Source organism: Pagrus major, chromosome 2 (genome assembly GCF_040436345.1).
Source record: "Pagrus major chromosome 2, Pma_NU_1.0".
NCBI classification, from domain to species: Eukaryota; Metazoa; Chordata; class Actinopteri; order Spariformes; family Sparidae; genus Pagrus; species Pagrus major.
The window spans coordinates 24,877,461-24,899,629 of record NC_133216.1 but is presented as its reverse complement, the minus strand read 5'-3'; the positions used below and the strand labels follow the sequence as shown (position 1 = coordinate 24,899,629).

Below are 22,169 nucleotides of genomic sequence, written 5' to 3'. Positions count from 1 at the left end.
TGCAGTCAAAACAAACTCACCATATTTATTTACTGCTAAAGCACTGAATAAAAAAAACAAAGGTATCAGCTTTGCCCTGGTTTAATTAAAAATCCGAATAAAGACATGTCTGTCCACTTTGAACACAAAAACACGCATACAGAGACCAGTCGACTGAGATCAGTGCAAAAGAATCCTCCCCGGGGTAAGAAACAAATAAAAGAAAATAAATCTAAATAGTAAAGTGCATGTTTGGAGAAAATAGCCCCTCTCGTAGTTTTAGAAACTCTAAACAGGCAAAGAGGGTCAAATACTGGAAACAAACGCCTCTTAAAAAAAGTCTGACTTTGGACATTCATATTTCATTAGTGTACATACAAACCTGAACTCCAGTTGAAACAACACATCCAGTGGTTTACATGCTAACATATGATCACCATTCGATTCTTACACACTATGCATACATCGGATGTTACACAAGGTCTACGGTTTACTTGCTACACATTCACACACATCATGCAGCCTCTCACACACATCTGCGCAGCTCCAGTCATGTTCATTTCCAGTCCATTGCACTGAGGTTACATGGTATTGTATAGCACAGTGACAGCTCGCTGCTTCTTCTCGGCTTTGCGAGAACGTCTCGATGAGTGTCCCCTCCCCTGCTGACGTGCTGCGGTGGCCGCGCCACTCCCGCCGCCGTCCGGCTCCTCCCTCTCACCCGTGTCATCTCTTGGACGACAATGAGGGATGGAGGAGAGGCAGAGGGACGGAGACGAGGATGACTCGTTCACACCGCCGCCCAAACCTGTCTTTCTGACGCGAGTGTTTTGAGCCAAAACTTTCTGCTTCTTCCAGGTGTCATCATGGTGAGACAGGGATGTGGGGAAAGAGTCCTGGGAGTGTGATGATATCGTCCTGGTGTGCGGCCTCAGGTCCAAGTCGCTGAGGTCGTTGGCTGACAGCTCCAGACAGTCCAGTTTAGCCAAAGAGGCCGACCTCTTCATGAGAGAAGGGGGGGTGAGGCCCGCCTGGCGGATTCGAGCCTCCAGCTCCATGGCTCTGTGCCATCCTGCAGACTCCGCAAAACTCTTCCCCTCTTGTCTCTCTCTGAGCCTCTGCCCTACTTCCATGCCTGAAGGGGTCTGTTCAGAACTGGCCCCTTTACAAGGCCCCGGCTCTGTGTCCATAACGTCTTTCAGCCCCTGAGGCTGCTCTAGTTCCTGGTCTTGGCTGTCTGTAGTCTCCAGGCTGACGCCCTCATGGAGGAAAGCCTGCAGTTCTCTTAATGTCTGCTGAATCCTCTCCAGCTCCTGGCTGCCGCGAGCCAGCCTGCTCTGGGCCTCACAGTCAGGGCCACAGCCCCCTCGCCCTCCTGGGGAACTGGACTCCAGCATCTCATCAGTGTCTGACTCCTGCACTGTCACCCCATCCACAGTCACTTGGTTTGAGCAGGCCTGAGGCAGGGTCTGACACTGCTGGTTTTGGCTATGGAGCTGGCTCTGTCTTTGGGACTGGGCTGAGGTATCTAGAGATGATTCTTCTAACTGACTAGTAGAGGCCAGTGATGATGTCAGCATATGGCTATCAATGGTAGGTATAGCACCAGAGACTGGGCTGATATTTGAGTCAGGGGAGCATGAAGGGTCTGGGAGGTTGTCTGTGCCTGAGGAGGTGAGTCTGTGAAGCTCTGTTTGTGACCCTGTATGCTTCTCCCCATCTTTGGACTCAGCACATACAGCCGCGGTCTCTCCCTGAGTGATACTTTGTTCTGTGGAGTTCTGAGGGAAGGGAGTGGGAGGATGTTCGGCGGTCAGGGGACACGGGGACAGTCTGACAGGAGGGTGTTCAGCGCTGGGGGAATGCAGCGGAGATCGCTGACACACAGCCATCTCCATCTCCTGCCGCAGCTTCTGCTCTAGCTGCTTGGTGGCTCGGCGCACCGAGCCCGCCGGCAAATCGCACGGCAGCATGGAGGGCGACTGCGGGTGTGAAGGTGGGGTTAAAGACCCGTGAGTGGCTTCAGAAGTCTCTGCCTCCATCAGATGTTCTGGTCGGATGAGCTGAGGGCTGTGGGAGGATGGAGGGAGCGACGCAGAGGAGGGAGTGGAAAGGCAGGAGGCTGGGTGGCATATGGCTTCAATCTCTGTGACAATATGGCGGACTGAAACTCCGTTGTCATGGTGAGGGTGATTACTGTCTTCAGGCTGTGGAGATGAAAAGAGAGACAGATGACGATAATATTAGTTATAGTCTTGTGTCATTTCTGTATTGTAAGCATATGTATGAGACAGAGATAGTCTTCCTTTACTGTAAGTAATGATTTGAATAGATAACTTTTTTTTTACTCAACATAAAAAACACTGCTTTAATCAACAAACACAAAAGTGAAAAATGTGCCAATATTATCTCGACTATTCTCTCATCATCCAGCAGGTGTCACTATGATTAATACAGATTCAGTGTGGAGTCTTACTGGCTCAGTTTATTTACTACCTTGTAGTCCTTACGGAAAATATACTGGTAAACTCAATGTGCTTTACAGTAAAACACATAAATACGCAACGTAAATAAATGCACATGTCAGCCACCCATAAGATGCACACACACACGTCTATCACGCCTAAGTGCAATATCCAAATCGCAAAAATGTGGGAAACAAAACAGTGTTTGAATGAAAAACTGTGGTGCTGCAGATTGGCCTTGGCCTACAAATCTTGTTCTCCAGGTGTAAGAAAAACATGTCTGTTTGGTACAGACCTCAACACAAGTCACATCATGATGATTTCACTATTTTTTTCAGTGAAAATGAAAATTGTGATGCAAAAATGGTCATTCTCACTAATCGTGAATCAAGTCACCATCGAGGTATCTGTCAAAATAATCGCATTATGATTTTTTTACTGTATTGTGCAGGCTGAATGATCCCGTACCTGACTCGTCCCGTACCCCTGCTCCTCATCTTCCGTAGCCTCCCCGTCTTCCTCGAGTGACAGAGGCGTCCTTAGTTGTGCCTGCTCAGAAAGCGTCCTGGATCTGCCATCTTGGGCCAGGCCCAGAAACTTCTCCCTGGCGCTGAAGAAGTCTATGCTGTCCGCGCTGTGGTTGGACGAGCCGTCGGCATCGCCACGGCTGTCCAAGGCACTGCCTATCTGTAACTCGCTGGGGTTATTGTTGTCATCGCTCGGGGCAAGGGGAAGAACCAGGGGAAGGGGAGTGTTAACAGGGCTGAGGGGGCTGTGTTTGTCGCTTGTTGAATCTGATAACGATTGGTCGATTATGTCCGAGTTGGTTGATCCCAGAGTGAGAGGAGAGACTTCTTCTGAGCTGCTTCGCTCAGGCAAATTGAGGGACAGTTCCAGTGGTTTGTGTTTGGGCACTGAAATGGACAGATGTGTGGGAGGACCCCGGTGAGCCCGCTGGAGTTCAGGAGTAGGAGGTAATATGTGGAGTGAAGGTGGAGGGTGGGGCAGAGCCACAGGCACAGTGACAGCCACACTCGCTGAATTGTCCAGTCTCTCCTCTGGGACTACAGTGGCTGCACGGGGTCTGGGAAGGGGCAGCAGGAGGGGATCTCCACTATCTGATCCGACCTCCTCCTGACCTGGTGAGTCACACACACCGTTGGAGTCCGCATGTGAGTCAGATGCGTGCGGGGTGTTTGTTTTGGCAGAGTCTTCAGGATCAGCTGCGAGCGCTTGCAGCACAGCCACGCCCAGGAAGTGATGTAAGGAAGGGGAGGAAGTGTTGTTGTTGTGAGAGTCGGAGCGGCCCAGAGAGTGGGAGGAGGACTTACACATCGACTCAGGGCGATCTGATAGGTCGCTCTCAGAGTGGGAGCGCCATAGCTTATTATGCCTTTGTTTGCTGTGGAAGCAAAGAACAATGAGAGCTTGTTAGAGCCAAAACGCTCCGTAAAGGACACACAGATTGTACAGATGTTTTTTCTACAGGAAGGCACACCTGGCAAGCAGAATTCCCTGATACTCCTCCAGCTGTTTCATGAAGGAAGGGTTTGGTTTGGTGACGGCCCGTTTCTCTTTAACATAGTCGAAGGCTGTGTCCAGGTCCCAGCCGTACTCCTTCATGGCGTAGGCGATCACTGTGGAGGCGGAGCGACTCACACCCATCTTACAGTGAACCAGACACTTAGCACCGGCTTTCCTGAGTCAGACAGATGAAACAAATTTGTGTTAGATTACGAGAGCGAGAACCCAAAGAGAATTTAACAAGTGCTTAACTGTGTTTATAGCTTACTTGGCTTTGGTGATGAACTTGTAGGTTTCGTTCCAGTACTCCAGCAGGTTGGTGGCCTCCTCATCGTACACTCTGATGTTGTGGTACTCAAACGTCCCCGGGAAGAAGTTGTCTATCTCCCTGGTCACATTCAGGATGTAGCGCACTCTACATGAGAGACAGGAAAAGGCGGAATATCCATAAACTGTCATATATCCAAATTTTGCTTAGCTTATAGCCAACAGGTCAGACATTACTGCAAACTATTGTTACTTGTTACTTATGGTGCCTTAAAATGTGTATTTGAGCTGTTGAATTGATTAAATGGTGAAACAGAAATTGAAATATGCACTCAAAAATGATGCTGACAAAGACTGTGAGGTCTTGCTAAAAGCTCCCAAAAAAGCCAGTAGGTGGACCGTGCGTTTAAATTAGCACAACCAACTCACAGACTACAGGTAGATTAAATTCAGTGCATGAAACTTTGCAGCAGTAATTAATTCTTTCACGTCAATTAACTTCAATTAGAAGACAGATTTAATACATGCAGCGTAGTCTCTCCATTTATTAGAATTCAGACAGTGGTATTGGTGAGCATGTCTTTGTGACTGACTGATCTCTTACCCGCTGTTCTGCAACTCCTCAAGATTAGAGGCATTCCACTCAGAGCCCTGAAGACATCACAGGTCCAGTTAATATCAAAGTGTACATAAATACATTTACCACTTGAGAACAATTAAGAGTGAGTCAGAATTTACAAGTTATAGCAAAACAAATGAGGAGTGTTATTAGGAACATGGTTCCTGTAAACTGTCTCATACTTACACTCAACTAAACTGACTGGGAATAGATCTGCTAATTTTTGTATTTCTGACCTTAGTGGTGAAACAGCGGGTTTGACTAACCAAAGCACTGTCCTTGCTAAACCAAACTCAAGAGGACAGGTTTCTTACCAGATAGACGTGTTCAAAGATTTCCGTGGGGCTGTCCATCTGTCCCAGGATGACAATCATCTCATTGTCTATGAACTCCTTAAACTCCCTCAGGTTACACACCATCTGCATCTCCAGCTCTGTTCGGATCTGAGAAAAAGCAACAGCAATTCAGGAAAGAACCACGACTGTTGATGATGCTGCTCACTCGTGAAGTCTAAGGTGGTACAACCATGAAAACCAGGGTTTCTGTTACCTAGTAATTGCCCTTTTACTACTGAGAGAATCTGTTGAAGTCCAACATATTTCAATCTCTCTGTTCATAATGTCCGGTGAAAATAATTCGCTCTAAGCACAATTTGAATCAAAAGATGCTGTAAGACATTCTTGAGAAAGCTCATAGTTGCTTGTTGAGTCTCCCAGGTCATCAAATACTGGATTAGGTTGGTGTCTCTGACCAAACCAGTGTTGGAATGAGACTCAACAAGCAACAACGGTTTCTTTCTACTTAAGTCTCATTTCCAGGTAGTCAAATACCAACGCTTTGGGCTGGTGATATATGGCATTAGTGGCCTCAGGGAATCATTTTCAGGATCAATAAACGCATAATATTTGAAAGGAATTTCTCCCATTTGTCCAGGACATTGAAATCTTCCAGGACACATGAACAACAACAAACAACAAACTATTAAAATGTGCATACGCCAAACTGAACAGTTAATCCCCCCCCCCCCCCCCCCCATTCATCTACAAGCTTCTCACCTCTTTACAGGTGACGTTCTCCAGGTCTTTCTGCATCATGATCTCTCTGAGGCGCATCTTGATCAGCCTCTCTGTGCGCTCCCTCTCCGTGGGCCTGTACACAGACACAAACACCTTCAACACATTTTCTCTTAGCTACAAAGAAACAAACAAAAAAGAAACAGTTTTGGACATAAGAACCACTGCCAAAGTCACAGTAACGACACTTCCCTTCTGTTCATTGATTCATTTTCACGTTAGTCTCAATGAGATTACTTGTTCCTAGAGAGAATTGCCACTTTGTGCGATTCTCAGAAACTGGAGGGGGAACAGAAAATCTGAGAACGTGGCCTAACGGCGCTCAATAACAAAGTCCCCTTGTAGAGTACGCCTGTTGTTGTGCCTCGCTCTGTTTTCTGACCACTCTGCTGTGGGACGCATTTAGCCTTTAGACGTCACACTGATGATACCAACAAGTGGCCTAATTACCTCTCCGGAGAGAGGAGCTCAGTTCGTCTCGGAGTTTCTCTCCTTCTTACGCCGTCTAATTTTCTCTAGTTTTGCTTCTAACTGGATTCTCACCGTTAATAGCACACAGGAGTGTTGGTCAGCGGTCACACAGGGGGGCAGTGTGATGGCTTCATGTGTGTAACTGTGGACTTAAAAGCATTTATCCGCATTGGAGAATTGCTTGTTTATCTCAATGCAGAGCGTCTTACCGACCCCATGAGAATGAGTCCACAGGGTTAAGAGAACCTTTTCACTCCTGCCGACAAACACGGGTTACCGACATCCAGTAACAGTTTTAACCTCACAACAAGCCTCGACCTGCCCACAGACAGCCTGAGGGAAGGACGGCTGGTCAGAAAAATAAAGAATAAAGGAGTACACACGTGTGTCAGATTTATGACGACATCATAAATGTAATTAATGAGTAACTGCAGAATGGAAATTCAATGTCACTTCCCTGAATCGCTGACAGACTAGCCTACGGGAATTCAGTTATCCCTAATCATCAAACAAACACTAAAAACATCAAACCACTTCCTGCTATCTCAGCTGTTCATTCATTGGTTACACAGGGAAATAAGCTGCCATGTAAACAAACACTGGCAGGTCACGTAGCTTTGGCAGTCACCTGTGCAGGAGGACAACAAGGAACTGTATGTGTTTGGTTGTGTGTTTTGGAGCTCATAAAAAATCTTGATAACTGCACTCGAGGGCAAACACACCTCCTCTAAAGAGAGTGCGTAAAGTTTCCAGGCAGATAGTAAACATGGGTGTTTCTTGATTGTCAAGTTTCAACTGGACCTTGATTTCTCTTTTCTGCTCCTACTTCTCTTTTCTTTCCATCCAGGGGCATCAGGTACACTCAGCGGCAGAATATCTTACTTAATCCCCTCCGAAACACCCACATCCTCAACCCCCTTCTCTCTGCCTGCCACCTGCTTCTGTCCGTTCCTGCTGGTCTACCTATTTGTCTGTCTGGATTCAATTTTTCCACACGTAAATTGAGCTGGCTAAAGCCTCAGCTATTTTGGACACTGGAGAATTTCTGAAGTGTGTGTGTGTGTGTGTAGAGTGAGAGAGAGAGAGAGAGAGAGAGACAGTCCAAATAGGTAGCGAGTCACGTGACCAAGCAGCAGAGAGGGGAATTTCCCTGGTATTAGTAAAGACATAAATCCAGCAGCCCGTGTTGTTCCCTGTACTTTCTTTGCTCCCTTGTGGATCCGTTGACAGCTCTGCGTTACAAAGATTAAGATTCAATGTGTGTGTGAGTCTATTTGCACAAAGTTAAGCATTTGCTCCCGAGCCTGGGCGTTGTGTTTTTGTCTGTGTTTGTGCCTCTCCGTGCTGCTTCTGTTACCCTGAGAGGTCACAGACAGCGTGTGACCCCAGTTCCAGAGTTCAAGAGACAGCCTGCGATATCCTGCCTAGTGTCGGCACGTGAGGAGAGGTTAGGCAATCATGTTGTGAAGATGTCACTGAACACATCATACTACTGTGAAAACATGTTTGGCTTTCTCTGAATCTGTGATAGAAGTATGTATTTGTGCGAAAGAAGTCTTTACTGTGTGGACTTCCGGGTACGTCTGTCCACATGTCGGCATGCACATTTTTCCTGTACCCTTTACCTTTCACACGTTGCTGGAGCGCACATGCACATGCCACCATAGCTGTGTAAAACTTTATGACTTTCAATGGCTCTGTGTTAATTACAGCCACAGCTCTTCTTGGTTTTGAATGTCAGACCTGTTGCCAACTCAGAACACTTCTTATTTCTGATTGATTGACAGAGTTTACAATTTTGTGAATTTCTATTTGACTTGAATTGAATGAATTATATCCTTTGGTTGATTTATTATAACCAGTGGAATTGAAAATTGTATTTCTTGTGGGTGCCGTGATTTGCCAACTTTCAAGACAGTGATTTCTTTTTCCTACAGGAATTTTGCACCACATATCAATGGGGCAAACTTGCGAAGATGACTCCATGCCTGGTGTGCACCAAATATCACACAACACTCCAGATCTTCCGTCATCAGTGTGAACTGTGAATTTGCGTAATGTGCGTATGTGTTCATCAGGTCATCCATCTCCTCCTCTACTCACAGGTCTGTGAAGAGAACGGGTGAGTTGGCACGGTGCGACTCCACATCCTGCATGGCGTTCCACTCGTTGATACAGAACTGGTTGGATGAGACCCTGCTCTGGTAGTAGCTGACCCAGGTCAGAAACAGGCTGCCTGGGTAGTGGTTATGGCAGCGAGCCACCTCGCACGCTTTGTGGAGCGACTGGAGGGCTGACCTGAGGCAGACAGCGAGAGAGAAGAGGAGTCACAGTTGAGAGGTTGTATCAAGGCCAGAAAGACAAAAATACACTTAGAAAAACTGAAGTGAAATTTGGCCTGAACATGACTGGCTGAGAGCAAAATAATTTAAATCAGGGGAGGCTATAACAATCGGCAAAGAACAATAAAGAGTTAAGGGAAAAGGGAGTTATGTCAGACAGAGGTAAAAAAGATAAAAAGATAAGCGAGAAATGAATAACACCACATTTGAGAAATACAACAGGGGAGGTGGGTTGAATAATTAGCGACAGAAACAAGGGGACAACAGATTTGAGAAAAGAAGAACGGAAAGATTACAGTGACAAAGAGACAAAATACAGAGATATAACTGCTGATCAATGAAAGTAGACATTCATGGGAGAGGGAGGTCAGGCGAAGAACAAAGTAACAAGGGGACAAGAAATTGAGGAAATGAAGACAACGAGTACGGAAATGAAGAGGCAGCAATGGCATGTGAGGCAGGGAAAGATAAAGAAGAAACTGGAAGGCTGAGAGATAATGAGTAAAAGAAAAGGAAGAGGAGAGGGATGATAAGGAACAACGACAAAGATGAAAGGCTGGAGGTCAAAGTCAAAGTACAGTGGAACCTTAACCCTAATGCAACTTCACATGGCTGTCATTTATAGAAAAAATGTAAAGGTTTCTCACCACATGGCCTGGACAGAAACCGGCTTGAAGACATGAACCCTGTTCACCGACGACACACTAAAACCACTGTAAAGATAGAGTGACAGAGATTAGAAACCCTGGAATAGTTTATAGTCGTCTTGCAACTCAACTTTCAATGAAATGGCTAAATAAGACAAAATCAAGTCATCAGAGCAGTCAGTCAGTGTCCTCAGGGAGCAGTAAGAGGAAGCAGGGGGTAGGTGTGGTGTCTTACCCGTCTCCATCCAAGTGGATCAAAGTGTCACTCCACAGAGGTAGAACCAGACCCACGGTACAGCAGCTGGGAGGAAGATCGACATGTTTAACAAAAGCACAACAAAATCAAGACACTCAAGGTTTGAAATAATGTAGAGATGTGTGCAGGATGGCATTCAAAAGTAGAACAGAAAAGGAAGTCAGACATACGCATGCTTATTTTATTCTTTACTTAAACTATGCAAGTATAGTACAATCAGGATGAGTTAATGCTTCATAGCTTTGGCTGTTGCCATGGTAATAACTGTCCAAATCAGTATTCGAATGCTTAATTTTTCTTTTCTTTGGATTTGGTTTGTTGAAGAGAAAGGACTGTCATATTTTCTGAGATGGCAATCATACTAAATCATAAAATTTGATTCTGTTGCATCCCTTGACAATACAAAAGCAAGAATAAAACAGTGATAAAAACCTCTGTTCAAGTAAAATGTATATATTTAGAAAGACAAATCCAGTCTGAAGCTAAAAGGAAGTAACATGCCATATCCTCTTAGTTGTCATCACAAGTGTGGGATTTAGTGATGGACTGTTGTTGGTGGCACTGACCTATCAGAGGAGACAAAGTCCATGCCGAGCACGATGCTCTCCTCCGTGTCCTGTCTACCATTGGTGGAGACCACCACCATGTAGCGGGTTACCTGAGGGTAGGCGCTTTCCAGACGCACGGCCTGAAAGACAAGGTAGAGAGAAGACATGAAGAAAGGAGGGAAACGAGGAACTAGCAAGGAGAAGAGGGGCAGAGCCAGTTCTCTGAATGTGCATCAAAACATAGAAATATATCATCAACTTATTCACACTAAAGTGGAGCTTGCCAAATACTAGGGACTCATTTTGACCAAGTGTAATACTAAATTGCTAGAATGCCGTCTTTATCAAAGATGTTGCAAGAATGCTTATTACTCCAAACACTTTGAGTACTCCATGTTTTACGTAAGAGGATCATTGTTGGTGCAGACAGGCGAGTTAAGACCAACAAGTTTCAGTTCTTTATGTTTGCTAACAAAGAACTGAAAGAACTGAAACCGGACCCTTTTTTGGAGCATAATCTCTCTGATCACGATGACACATTGCTCCTGACCTTTGCTATTTTGTGTGTGTGTGTGTGTGTGTGTGTGTGTGTGTGTGTGTGTGTGTGTGTGTGTGTGTGTGTGTGTGTGTGTGTGTGTGTGTGTGTGTTACTGACCAGTCGGATGGTGTCCTCTGGCCGCAGCACAGTGAACATGGTCTGAAGATGTTTCTGGAGGTCACCTGGATAGAAAGGATTTAAATGTCCTCATTTAGTTTCAGTTCCTTTTGGACAACAATCGTGTTTGCAGCATTTAAAGGTTGACATAACACCCGGGATAATGTTTCATTCACCCCGAGGCGAGTTTCCAGTGCATTCACACTGGAGTCTCTTTCACGATCCTTGAATTTAACCTAATAATCTGAATACACTGAGGCAAAAAAAAAAAGCCTGTCATTTGTGAAACAGTTTCTGATGTTTTTTTATAGTAATCGGCCCAGGTCACATCACAAAAGGCAGACCACACCTCCAACTACATGGGATGTCTGACAGTAGCAGATTGTACTTGTCTCCAATTCTCAGACTTTAGCTGGAGATATTTTAAGAGTAGTTTCTTTGACGGATTATTCCTCAAACAAGCTTGAAGCAGTGAACTGACCACACTGAACTTTGTTGTGAAATAGCGTCAGTGAAGTTAGCACCAGCTGTTTCTGATGATACTGTAGAGGAATTCGAAAACACAGTGTGCTATTTTATCTCAAATTCTTCATCTACTGAGTTCATTTCTAAGGGTGAGAGTTGACCCGAATGGAAGAAAGCTTGAAGAAGCTGCAGCTGTCACCTGTGTGTACAAGTCTTTACCTGTGTGCTTGTTCCTGCGCTGGCTGATACGAGGTGCAGAGTTAGGCGTGGGGCTATTTCCCCTGGGCAGGAACAGGGCTGCTCCTTTTACTGTGAGGAAGCTCTCACTGATACTGGAAGGGGAGAGAAAAGAAAAATACATGAATACAAATTCTACAAGGTTATCTAATTGTATCCGGCCTTTTGTGCAACTTGTGTACTTATAAACAATGTACTTCATTTGTTATCACTATCTTGCACATGCTGACCCCGGCTTCTCATAATAAGCACAAGATGGGGACAAGGAACAGACAGAGTGTTGTCATGGGCTTATGTCAGCGCCACAATGCTCCATTCAGCTGACCTCTGGTCTGCTGGGCTCCCCAAATCAGAGCTGACAGACCGATGCGAGTAAAACAAGACCCGAGCCCCGATGTGAACTCAGAACACAATGTTCTCTGCTCCTCCACACAGCTGGATTACACACACACAGACTTACTCAGACTAACAGCTGCCAGTAGGGAGGGATGGAGGGGATTGGGAGGAGACTGGGGTTCCGAGAGGGAAGACAGAGCGAGTCTCCTCCTCCGCAATGTTTGAATGCAGATAAGAGCCGGCCAGCACCAAAGCAGGTCGTATCAAACCGGGTTCTGTTCCTCTCTGGAACACTTAATCTTATTAACTGTGACTGAGGTCACTGCATTGAGGAGGAGGACACATAATAAACTGAGGTCAGTGTTTCAACTGGATACCAAACAGTGAGTGTTTGTGTGAGCACCTCTGGTGTGCTCGTGCACGTGTGAATAACTAGGTTTTTGTTTAGATACTCATGGTGGCACACTGACCTGAGTCACACAACAGGATACCAACAAAACAGGTTGGAAGACCTACTTTCTCCAGGCCACTTAAAACCATGTCAAATGGCAGCCATGGGACCAGTTGACAGAACCATTGTGATGTTGAGCAAGAGGTTTGCCACTTAGATAGCAGTCACTTGGGCGATGGTGATCCTGCATTTATTCTGCAGATGCACTACTGTAAGTAGGGGTGGGCGATCGATGATTTTAGATCAACCCTTTTCTAATTTTCAAATGGCAAAGTGAGTTATAACTAGCAGCATGGTGGATGAGAAGCTTGCCCCCAAAAAGACCCATCTATAAAATATTGTGTTTTAATGATGCATTTTCTTTGTCATATAAGATGAAATAAATGAAGAGTATTTGGGGTTTGGACTGTGGGTTATTATTCTGGCTCTGGGAAATTGTGCTGAGCACTTTTCACAATTTTTTTGTCATCTCATACACTAAACAATTAATTAATTGTGAAAATAATCGGTAGATTCATCGATAAGGAAGAGTTGTACTTGCAGCCTTGTTTCAAGTCTGGCTAAAGTTCAGAGCTATTCAAAAATGCATTCCAAAATAGAGAAAACTGCTGAGGAAAACTATGCATTTTAAATATTTAATTGGAATTTGATGTAGCACTTGCAGTCCCAGGAAAAATCCAGCAAAGTAACACAAACACATTTGGTGTATTGGTTGTGCTGGTTTAGCCATTTTCAAACCACAAGTCAAGCTGATGAGAACATGTGCAGCCACATTCTTGACAGCCAGCCAAACATGGGCCTAAAAGTTAAGCAGATTTCTAAAGGAACCCCTTTTGTTACTTTTATTGCCTTTCAATACAAGTTTTAATTATCTGCTGGCTTGAATATGTGCAACCGTAGTTCTTTATCTTTTTCTGGTCAATATTTTACACAGAACATCAGCCAGATGAAGTTAATGTGATTCTTTAAGGAGGTCAAATGGAGTAAATGTCAGTGGAAGTTTAAGCTCACTGCTGTTTTTTGGTAATGAAATGAAACAAACAGTGCAGATGTAAGTGTTACTAGAGGAAACACTGATCCGGGGAGTTGGATGACCTGTTCTGCTAAACTTGAATAAGGTTGGTTTCGTGGCCTCCGGGGCCAGAAACTAAGACCAGGAACTGACAAGTACACATGCACACAGTGAAGACCAGTGGGATCAAACAAAGAAATTGTGCAAACAAAAGGTTGATATGCTTATTTCGACAGTTAAACACCATGCTGGATTATCTGCCTGACCTTACAGCAGGCTGCAAGTCTACACTCAATGAACTCGACTTCTAAAGTTCATCAGGTTCAACAGTTCTTCAGTTTCACAGAGAGCAAAACAAGGCCAATGCCGTCTGCCATTTAAGCTTCCTGTCATCCCCTTTTCCTCTGTAACTTCATCTCTCCATCCTTCCAGCCATCCAACTGTCCTTCCTGAGTTTTGCTGAGACCATGGATGTACAGGATCAGGAGACACAGACAGCAGGGACAGACAGAAAAAAACATAACCACAGAGACGTTGTGCTGAGCTTATTTCCCATAACCCACACACCCTTGACCCAGCTGTTTCCTCTCACTCTCTCCTCTGTCGCTTCCTCTTTTCTGCATTCCAGGCAACATCGTCCTACTTTTCATTTCCGTCACTCTCCTCGATTCCTGCTGCATCATGTCCCACTGTGCTCACACACAGACTCACTGTACTTGGCAATGACCATGTATAGCAGTGCTACTGTACAATGTCATCTGAAATATAACGCTCACACTCTCTCGGAGAATCACGCATGGAAGGCCATGCACGTGCATGCACGCAAACACGCACTGTTACGCCTGCACACAGACACATTGAGAAAGTGGAATCTAAGCCTGATGGATGCAGAGGTGAGGGGCTGTGAATGTCTTTCAACCAAACCTTCTAAAAATACAGTAGTCCTTTAAAAGTCTCAGCTATTGATAGATTGCGTTCAGAAGAGCACGCTCAACTTACTGTACAGAGAAGTTTCTTTTTGACAGGGCAGTGATAGCATACTGAGGAGGTTTAAAAACTGCATGTGCACCGATTATAGAGACTGGTTTAAGGCTACTTGTACAGACATATATAGAGGTATGGCTAAGTAGGGACAAAACAAACCCTGACACACAGATACACACCACAACCCACTGATTCCACACTAGAGCTACAGCGATAAGTCGATTAAATGGTTAGTTGATCAAAGGCACGTCACGATTCTACAAATGCATGACTTGATTTGACTTAGGTCACGAGATTTAATTTGATTTTGGATATGAACATTTCTTTTTCAGCATTATGCCATTGTTAGACTTTATTCAACTGTTATTTACATTTTCAAATTCTTCTTTGAAAAGAATCCTGCTTTTGATTCCAAAAACTGAGATCCAATGCTTATTTCGATTGACTTTCAATTTAGAATTGAAATTGCGACACCCCCAGGTGATTCACAACAAATTTAACAATATTTGCTGTTGTCTTTTCTTCTTTTGCAAAAACACCACACATTCACTGGTTCTAGCTTCCTTAGTGTGAAGACTATATGATTTATGATTTGTAATGCCGTAATGCCCCATAAGAGACTGATGATAACACTTGCCGTTCTGTTGAATGTAACCAAGATGAACTGCATTATGTGTATGCTGAGATCAATGTTCTATCAAGAATGATCTGAAGAGATTGTCATTTGGATCAGAGTGGCTGAATAAACACACAGAAGGATAGAGCAAGTGAAATGGAAACAGGTCTATGAGTTCAACTAAATCTGACTTCACACAGTATTTGAATGAGGAGTGGGCAGTGAAGGGTGATAAAGAGATGAAGAAAGACGATCCAGTCAGAGTGTGGCAGAAAGAGGGCTTGGTCGTCTTTTGGCATCCAGCCATCCCAGGCTTTGGATTGGAGTGAGGCGGTAGGTACTTGTTAGGGCAACGGTCACAGACACAATCATCACTATGTAAGGACCACTCCACATAGTGGGCAGATAACTGGGTGACCCCCCCTCCCACCGTGCCCATATTAGTCACTCTCAGGAGGAGAGTGGGATAAATATAGGGCCTGGTTCTATGCAGGGCAGGCCCCTCTAAAGGCCTTATGAGTTTGCACCCGAGACAGATACAGCCCATTGGAAAGACAGGGAGTTAGCTCGTGTGTCTCCATGTCCGCAGGAGGACTAAACAGTCTATTAAAGGCAAATTTACCCCAGAAATAAGTTCAAGATCATCATCACAACTGCACAGCAGATTAATAGGCAAAGCACTAGACACAGGAAGGAAGCAGATGGGGACAACCAGAGCAGAAGAGGGTCAGGACTGATAAAAAAGAAAGGGATACCAGGTCATATAAACATAGACTTTCATCGACTGGCACAGACGGCAGTCGACATGTTGCCCAGTCTTCTTGTCTGCTTTATGTGTGTGAGTGACGGCCACAATTTTCATTAAAGATTCGTTACAGTTTCTTTGGTAATACAGTGTGTGCAGGACATGGTCCAATCTCCAGTCACCTTAGTGACCCAACATACCTGACCCAGGCATGCAGAGCTATTCTGAGAAGGATTCAGATTACATTTTAACTTACAGTTCAGACAAACTGTCAAGAAGGGAAACAGTACTGACAAAGCTCAATAATATATGATTTAGCGCTGGTCAAATGAGACATCTAACGTAGACTGTGGACGCCTTCAAGATCGATCACAAAATTTAAAATCGTCAGATCACCCATCCCTACTTGGTAGTAACAATGGCTGAGTGAGGGGTTCAGCTTAGCTTGTGGTAGAAAGAAAAACTGTACTTTATAATGTTGTGGAACTTCCAGGACACATATCCATTGGCAAACATTATCAGATGCCTGGCTGGCAGTGAATAGGACTAGCTGTGATACACTAGATAGCTACACAGCTGGTCTGAACTCATGCCATTTACTGAAGCTAATTATATAAACTTAAACTAAGTTATGTAGGTTATTTGATTTTCGATGCATTGCACACACAGATGCACATACACACACAAGTATTTGTGACCTATATACAGCTGCCCATTTCCCTGTTCAGCTGCTGAATCCCCCCCTCACACAAACGCACACTTCAGTTGTCACGTTTCATGTTTCTTATCTGCACTCTCTGGAAAACACGGATGCAAGACAAACACACAAGCTCCGCGGAAGAGAGGGGTTTACCGGTATTTATAAAATTGGAGGGATAACAATGGTGTTTTAGATGCCATTTATCCACAGGTAACACTTAACTCCATGGGCTGCCTCAAGGCTTATAATTACTCATTCAAACCCTGGTTAAACATTAGAGTCCTGCTGACATTCTGCCGCATACAGGCGTTCAGACTATAAACAAACAGACATGTGTAGACAAACATTAAACATACAGACACACATGTACGCAATATTGGTGCTATAAATCAAAGGAAGCTAAAGTTCCCTGTATTGTGATGTGAGGGCCCTTGTACACCCTGAGCAAAACAAAGGAGCGGTGATGAAAACAATCAACAAGCTGCACTCATGCAATGTGGCCAACAAAACCAGGAAGTCAGAAGATTCCCACATCTGCTGCTGTTTACTAGACACACGCGCCTGCTAGTACGCACAGTGTGTCTTACAGTAACGTTTTGCCATAAACCTTCCCCTGTGCAAACTCACATAAAAAAAAAACTGTGGCCTTAAAGACTGGGTGCTGCCCTAATTAAGACTAAATGTTCAGATTACTCTATAACCTCACAGCACAATCATGCATAAACAACAGCTGAAAAACAATGCAATCAAGAAGACGCAGGTTGTCCTCGACTTTCATAAAAAATCACGACAGAGGGCCAATTCTCACGCAGGGCACAAACAATTACTGACTGCACGGAAATCTTACGAAACGACAACAAACGCAGACACTGGAACCAAATAAACGGATTTTCTGGAAAATTGGGTAATTGTGATTTCGTCATCTTTTAATCCAGTTGCAGTAATTTGTACATTGATTTTTCTTCACCCTTCCTAAATTTGCTAAGCTTATCTGAGGCGGCACCACATGAGAGTTAGGAAACACTGGAACAGACTAGTCTTTGATCCGTCCTGAAGGGCAAACTTGTCTTCACCACATGTACCACTCAACTAAATCCTTTAACATTCTCACAAGCAAAAAGAAGCCTTTACCTCATCTTACCAAGATGTCTGCAGACACTGTAGGTCTCAGATAAGATCACTGTAAGACACATTAACTGCAACTCCCTAGAAATGATATATATATATATATATATACATATATGTATATATATATATATGTATATATATATATAGTTAAGTCTATTGACCTGTGGGAAAGAGCAAGGCTAAAATAAACTGCCGAGGTTTTGTGTTTGAGGTCAGAAAATGCTGTAGCTTATTACTGGGTTACAAGGGGTCTATTGTCATAGTTGCGAGGGATTTTAAGGTGACATTAAGGTGCTTGTTTCCTGGTTTCCTAATCTAAGTATCAGATGCCAAGTGGCTGCAGGCCAGTATTTTAGGGATGGGGTTGGCATCTGTCTCTAAGAAAAATTATCTTATGATGAGTCAGAGACCTCAAATATTAGCTTGAGTTGTTGGTATATGGTAAAATCTTTTTAAAAACACTGCTGCTTTTCTTCTTGTTATTCTTCTTATTATTATTATTTGGTTTATGTAGGTTTTACTTATTCAGATTATTGTCCTGAAGGTTCATTTAAAATTCCAAAAAGGTCTTTGTCACTGCAACTTAAAAAGGGCACTGTGTAGTTTTGGAGAAGAAATCCAAACTCTGAGTATTTAAGGTTTACAATATTGAGATAATAATACAAACTCAGAAATATTTATTTTTTCCATAACTTAATAAACAAGCTGTTCACAGAGGAAAATAAGGTCCCCAGGACACTGCCTGAAGCTAGGATGGTGGCAGGGTCAGATCTATCTCTTCTGATTAAAATTACTTCCCCAAAACTACACAGTGCACCTTTAATAACAGCTATCCTCTCACACCAAACACTCACGTGTTCAGACAAACAACATCCCAGCCTTGGACAATTAAAAAGGGAGCGACAAAACATCCCATAAAAACTCTTAATAAGGTTATCAGGTGATGTATCCTTGTCTCAATAAATCAGTAGCAGTGTGGCTTCCGCTCTGAGGTGTGCGTCTTAACCTGTGAAACAGGTAGGGTGATTCACACTTCATTCAGAGCCATTATGTCTTATTAAGGTCAAAGAGGAGCACTGAGATGAGTAAGATCCTGCTACAGTACGTCAGCAGGAAACGCATTGATGTTGCAAAACTGTTACACATGTTCATCTTACTCACAGTACAAAAATGTTCAAATTTCGTCACAATCTGGTGCTGTAATTCTCTTTAGTTTGAATGGAGACCCTGTTAGTCACATACATTTAAATTAGTATGCGTTTCCGTGAATAAACAAACTAGAGCCAATCCCACAGTGTAACTACCCCTCTCAACTAGCCACTGTTTTGAACTTACAGCTGGTTGATCTGATTTTTGGACACCACCGCTTCGTCGCTGAAGTATGGTACCATCTTGGCCCCGCAGCAGGAGCAGAAGCTGACCGCCGACGAGCTGTCGGTTTCGGACACCGCGCCGAGGGTCATGCCGGCGGTGGGAGCGCACAGGGGAGGAGGAGGACTGTGTCAGGTGTTCTCGGTCCGAGGGAAAACTTTTACTCCTCTCCCACAGTCATGTGCTCTGTCATTTCAACACGGCAAACAGCTGTCTTCCTTTGGGTGTCAACAGTCTTAATACGGTAAAAAAAAAAAAAAAAAAATTACGAAATATTCCAAGAAGCGGGCACCGCAAGAAAATCAGATGTTTCCACACAGTTAGTCTCTTGCAATAAATTAAGCAGGGCAACTAAATGTGGCACATGGTGTTCTTGTCGCTTGAAGCTGTCCAAGATATCCCAATGAGGCGATGAGTCCCATGTTGAATGAGTTTCCGTACCGTTTTCCAAATGTTGTTTAACTCCGTTACAAAAAAGAAACACAGTACCCTTCAGCATGTACAGTACTGAGACATATGACTTGGGTCAAACTCTCACCGGAGAAGTCATAGCAGGGAGGAGCTGCAGACATGTGGTTTTGGGAAACGCGGGGAGCCAATGAGGAGGACAGGGGGAGGTACGACCGCCCACACTGCCGGCCCTTCTGCATCGACACAAGCAGGACAGCTTGTATACAAAGCGCTGGGAAACCTGTGCACCAACAAGGTATTTACTCCAGCAGGTGATTAGTTCCTCCTCTCTGGCTGAGGGTGTGCTTATCAGTGAGAAAGTGTTTGTTTAAAAACTGCACTCTTGGTACCACACTGCACAGCCATGATAGATTATATAACACTGTAGATCAGACTGAAGCGTATCACATTTTAATAATCTGATAATATTGTTAGAATCAACTGCTGTCCAACAGCAGATTGAATGTCCTGGTACAATGGGGTCAATAGAGGATGTGCTTGTTATGCTAATATAATAGAGTCAATTAAACCCACATGGGCTTTTCTGTTTGGCAGTCAGCTCACAGAGGAGACCTTACTTGTCTCCTCTCCACCCTTTTTCTCCCAACACACAAACCTTGTGGTTGAGTTACATAAGAAACAAGAACAAATGAGAAACATGCTGAAGTTATCCAGAGCCTGTTGTATCTAGGTAAATTGGAGATGTACCGGAGCCTGCCTTGTCATCGAAGTCTGAGGGAGAAAACGACCACTCGCATTAACGCACTCTGAGGAGATCAAGTATCGGCTGACATACTGCATGCTGCGAGAGTGAAACAATGTTTTGGTTCATTTTATAGCCTCATAAACATGTTATGTTTTACTGGCATGGCAACATGTAGGGCCCTATGTAAGCTGACAACAATCTGAAAAACACTGTAAAACTACAGCCCTACTTCATATTTACACCAGCTTGTGCCAAGTGGCCTAAAAACCAAAACGAGAACATCTGTGGCCAATGACCTCTGCACAGTGGAGCTACGCTTTACTGTAATGTTTATGGACGGCCTGCTTTATGTTTTTCCAGAGTAAAGCAGTTATCAAAAGGGAGTTTGACTGAGAAACGGCACTATTAAAACTGCTGTTATACAACACACCTTTGGCTCGATGTTCACAAACTTTCCAGCCCATTGTTACTCACTGTAATCTGCACGGTATGTTTGTGTTCTAAGTCCATGAACACTCCTGAGCCGTAGCTGCACTTGCTACTGATCCTCGACTAATCAGTCGGCGTCGACGTAGGATGGATCAGATTCATAATTTCTAACCAATGAGCCGTTGCACGTAAGCCTCATATTTCCACAAGTAAACAGCTAAATTTCTGGCAAACAGACACATTTTTGGATGTTGTGTCCTCTTCTGAACCGACTATGACACATTATGGTACTGCTAGTGGGCGTGGCCTGTCTATCCTCTTCTCCAAAGGTTATGTACTTCTCATGCTTATTTCAAAACATTTCAAAATCAGTAATACTGCAATATTTAATACAAGTGTATTTTTTTTACATTACACCTCAAAGTATGAGGTGAATATTTGGTTCAGCTTTTCATGACAGCCGAATGTGGACAGTAGATTTGCATTGATTAGTAGATTGATCGATTAGTCAAGTGAAGAATAATTAATTGCCAACTTTTTGATAATTAATTATTTCAGCATTCTTGGAAGGAGAATGTCAAACATCTGGTGCCGTCGTCTTAAATGTAAGGATTTGCTGCTTTCCTTTGTCATTTGTGATAGTAAATTAAGAGTCTTTTGGTTTTGTTGGTTGGAGAAAAGAAGCAATCTGAAGAAGTCACTTTGGGCTCTGTTTTGTGTAGTGAAAAACTAATTTGAACTTTAGCCTCTTACCACTGATTTTAGGATGTCACAAATTGATCACTGAATTTTAAAACAAATGCTAAAGATTGAAAAAAGAAGGTTTATCTATTTTCATAAACTGGAAGACAGGAACATAGTCACCTTTCTTGAGTTTTCTTCTGTTTACACGTCTTGACTGAACAAAAACAACCCATTCATAAAATCAGCTTTCAGGGGTGTTATAAAAACATGTCACTAATCACGTTAACAATGTTTTGCAATCCCAGGAGGAGATAACAAATACATGGCAGGTAACAGCATATGTGTAATACACTAGAACCCACATGTGTTCTGTGCGGAGCCAAACTGATTACATCACATCGCAAAGAAACGCACCAACACCTGCGCTCCTGCCATCACATTACGCTCTACTGCGTCTCGCTCTCCCATGGATGACTCTTGCATCACAAGGCGGGCTGACTGTCCAGTGAGCTCAGCCAATGACTGTGACCACAACATCCACATGCACACACAGCAGCTTCAGTGCTCTTGTCATGTGGTTCCGTTTAGTGTCGTCAAATTTACCAGCACTCAGAGGGAACTCATTTGTCTGTGGGCTGGGAACATGAGAGTCTGTTGTGGTGTGGTGTGGTTGCACAATCATTTTCCGCAACATGTCTTCCTCTGTCACTTGATGGGAATGGGCAGAAACATGCTGGTCAATGGTGCTGTAGTTAGGGAGTTGTGTATATTTTTAAGTGTGTGTGTGTGTGGTGTGTGTGTGTGTGTGTGTGTGTGTGTGTGTGTGTGTGTGTGTGTGTGTGTGTGTGTGTAAATGGAAGTCCCCCTAAAGTGAGCCATACCACAAAACCTCCTTGGTCAGAGAATGAACCCAGCTGTTTACCATATACTAAGCTGGGGAAGGGCTACTGTGAGCAACTGTCCTAAATAAAAAGGACACACCAGTTGAGTTTATGCTTTTTGATATTTA

At 43.9% G+C, this 22,169-nt stretch overlaps 1 protein-coding gene across 2 annotated transcripts in view; it reads right to left on the bottom strand.

Annotated features, from left to right (window-relative positions):
• The window catches only part of ssh2a (slingshot protein phosphatase 2a), a 31,222-nt gene continuing 9,053 nt past the window's right edge, over window positions 1–22,169 (bottom strand). The window contains exons 1-14 of one of the 2 annotated variants that reach the window (XM_073488548.1): window positions 18,856–19,409; window positions 11,531–11,643; window positions 10,847–10,911; window positions 10,210–10,331; window positions 9,623–9,688; window positions 9,388–9,453; window positions 8,502–8,696; window positions 5,910–6,003; window positions 5,169–5,297; window positions 4,840–4,886; window positions 4,237–4,383; window positions 3,943–4,143; window positions 2,913–3,846; window positions 1–2,186 (exon numbers count right to left, since the gene is read on the bottom strand). In XM_073488548.1, the coding sequence (XP_073344649.1) occupies window positions 561–2,186; window positions 2,913–3,846; window positions 3,943–4,143; window positions 4,237–4,383; window positions 4,840–4,886; window positions 5,169–5,297; window positions 5,910–6,003; window positions 8,502–8,696; window positions 9,388–9,453; window positions 9,623–9,688; window positions 10,210–10,331; window positions 10,847–10,911; window positions 11,531–11,643; window positions 18,856–18,983 (3,933 nt within the window). In that variant the 5' untranslated portion in view covers window positions 18,984–19,409 and the 3' untranslated portion in view covers window positions 1–560. Of the gene's footprint in view, window positions 2,187–2,912; window positions 3,847–3,942; window positions 4,144–4,236; window positions 4,384–4,839; window positions 4,887–5,168; window positions 5,298–5,909; window positions 6,004–8,501; window positions 8,697–9,387; window positions 9,454–9,622; window positions 9,689–10,209; window positions 10,332–10,846; window positions 10,912–11,530; window positions 11,644–18,855; window positions 19,410–22,169 lie in introns of those variants that run through there. The other variant, XM_073488556.1, reaches the window with a different exon arrangement.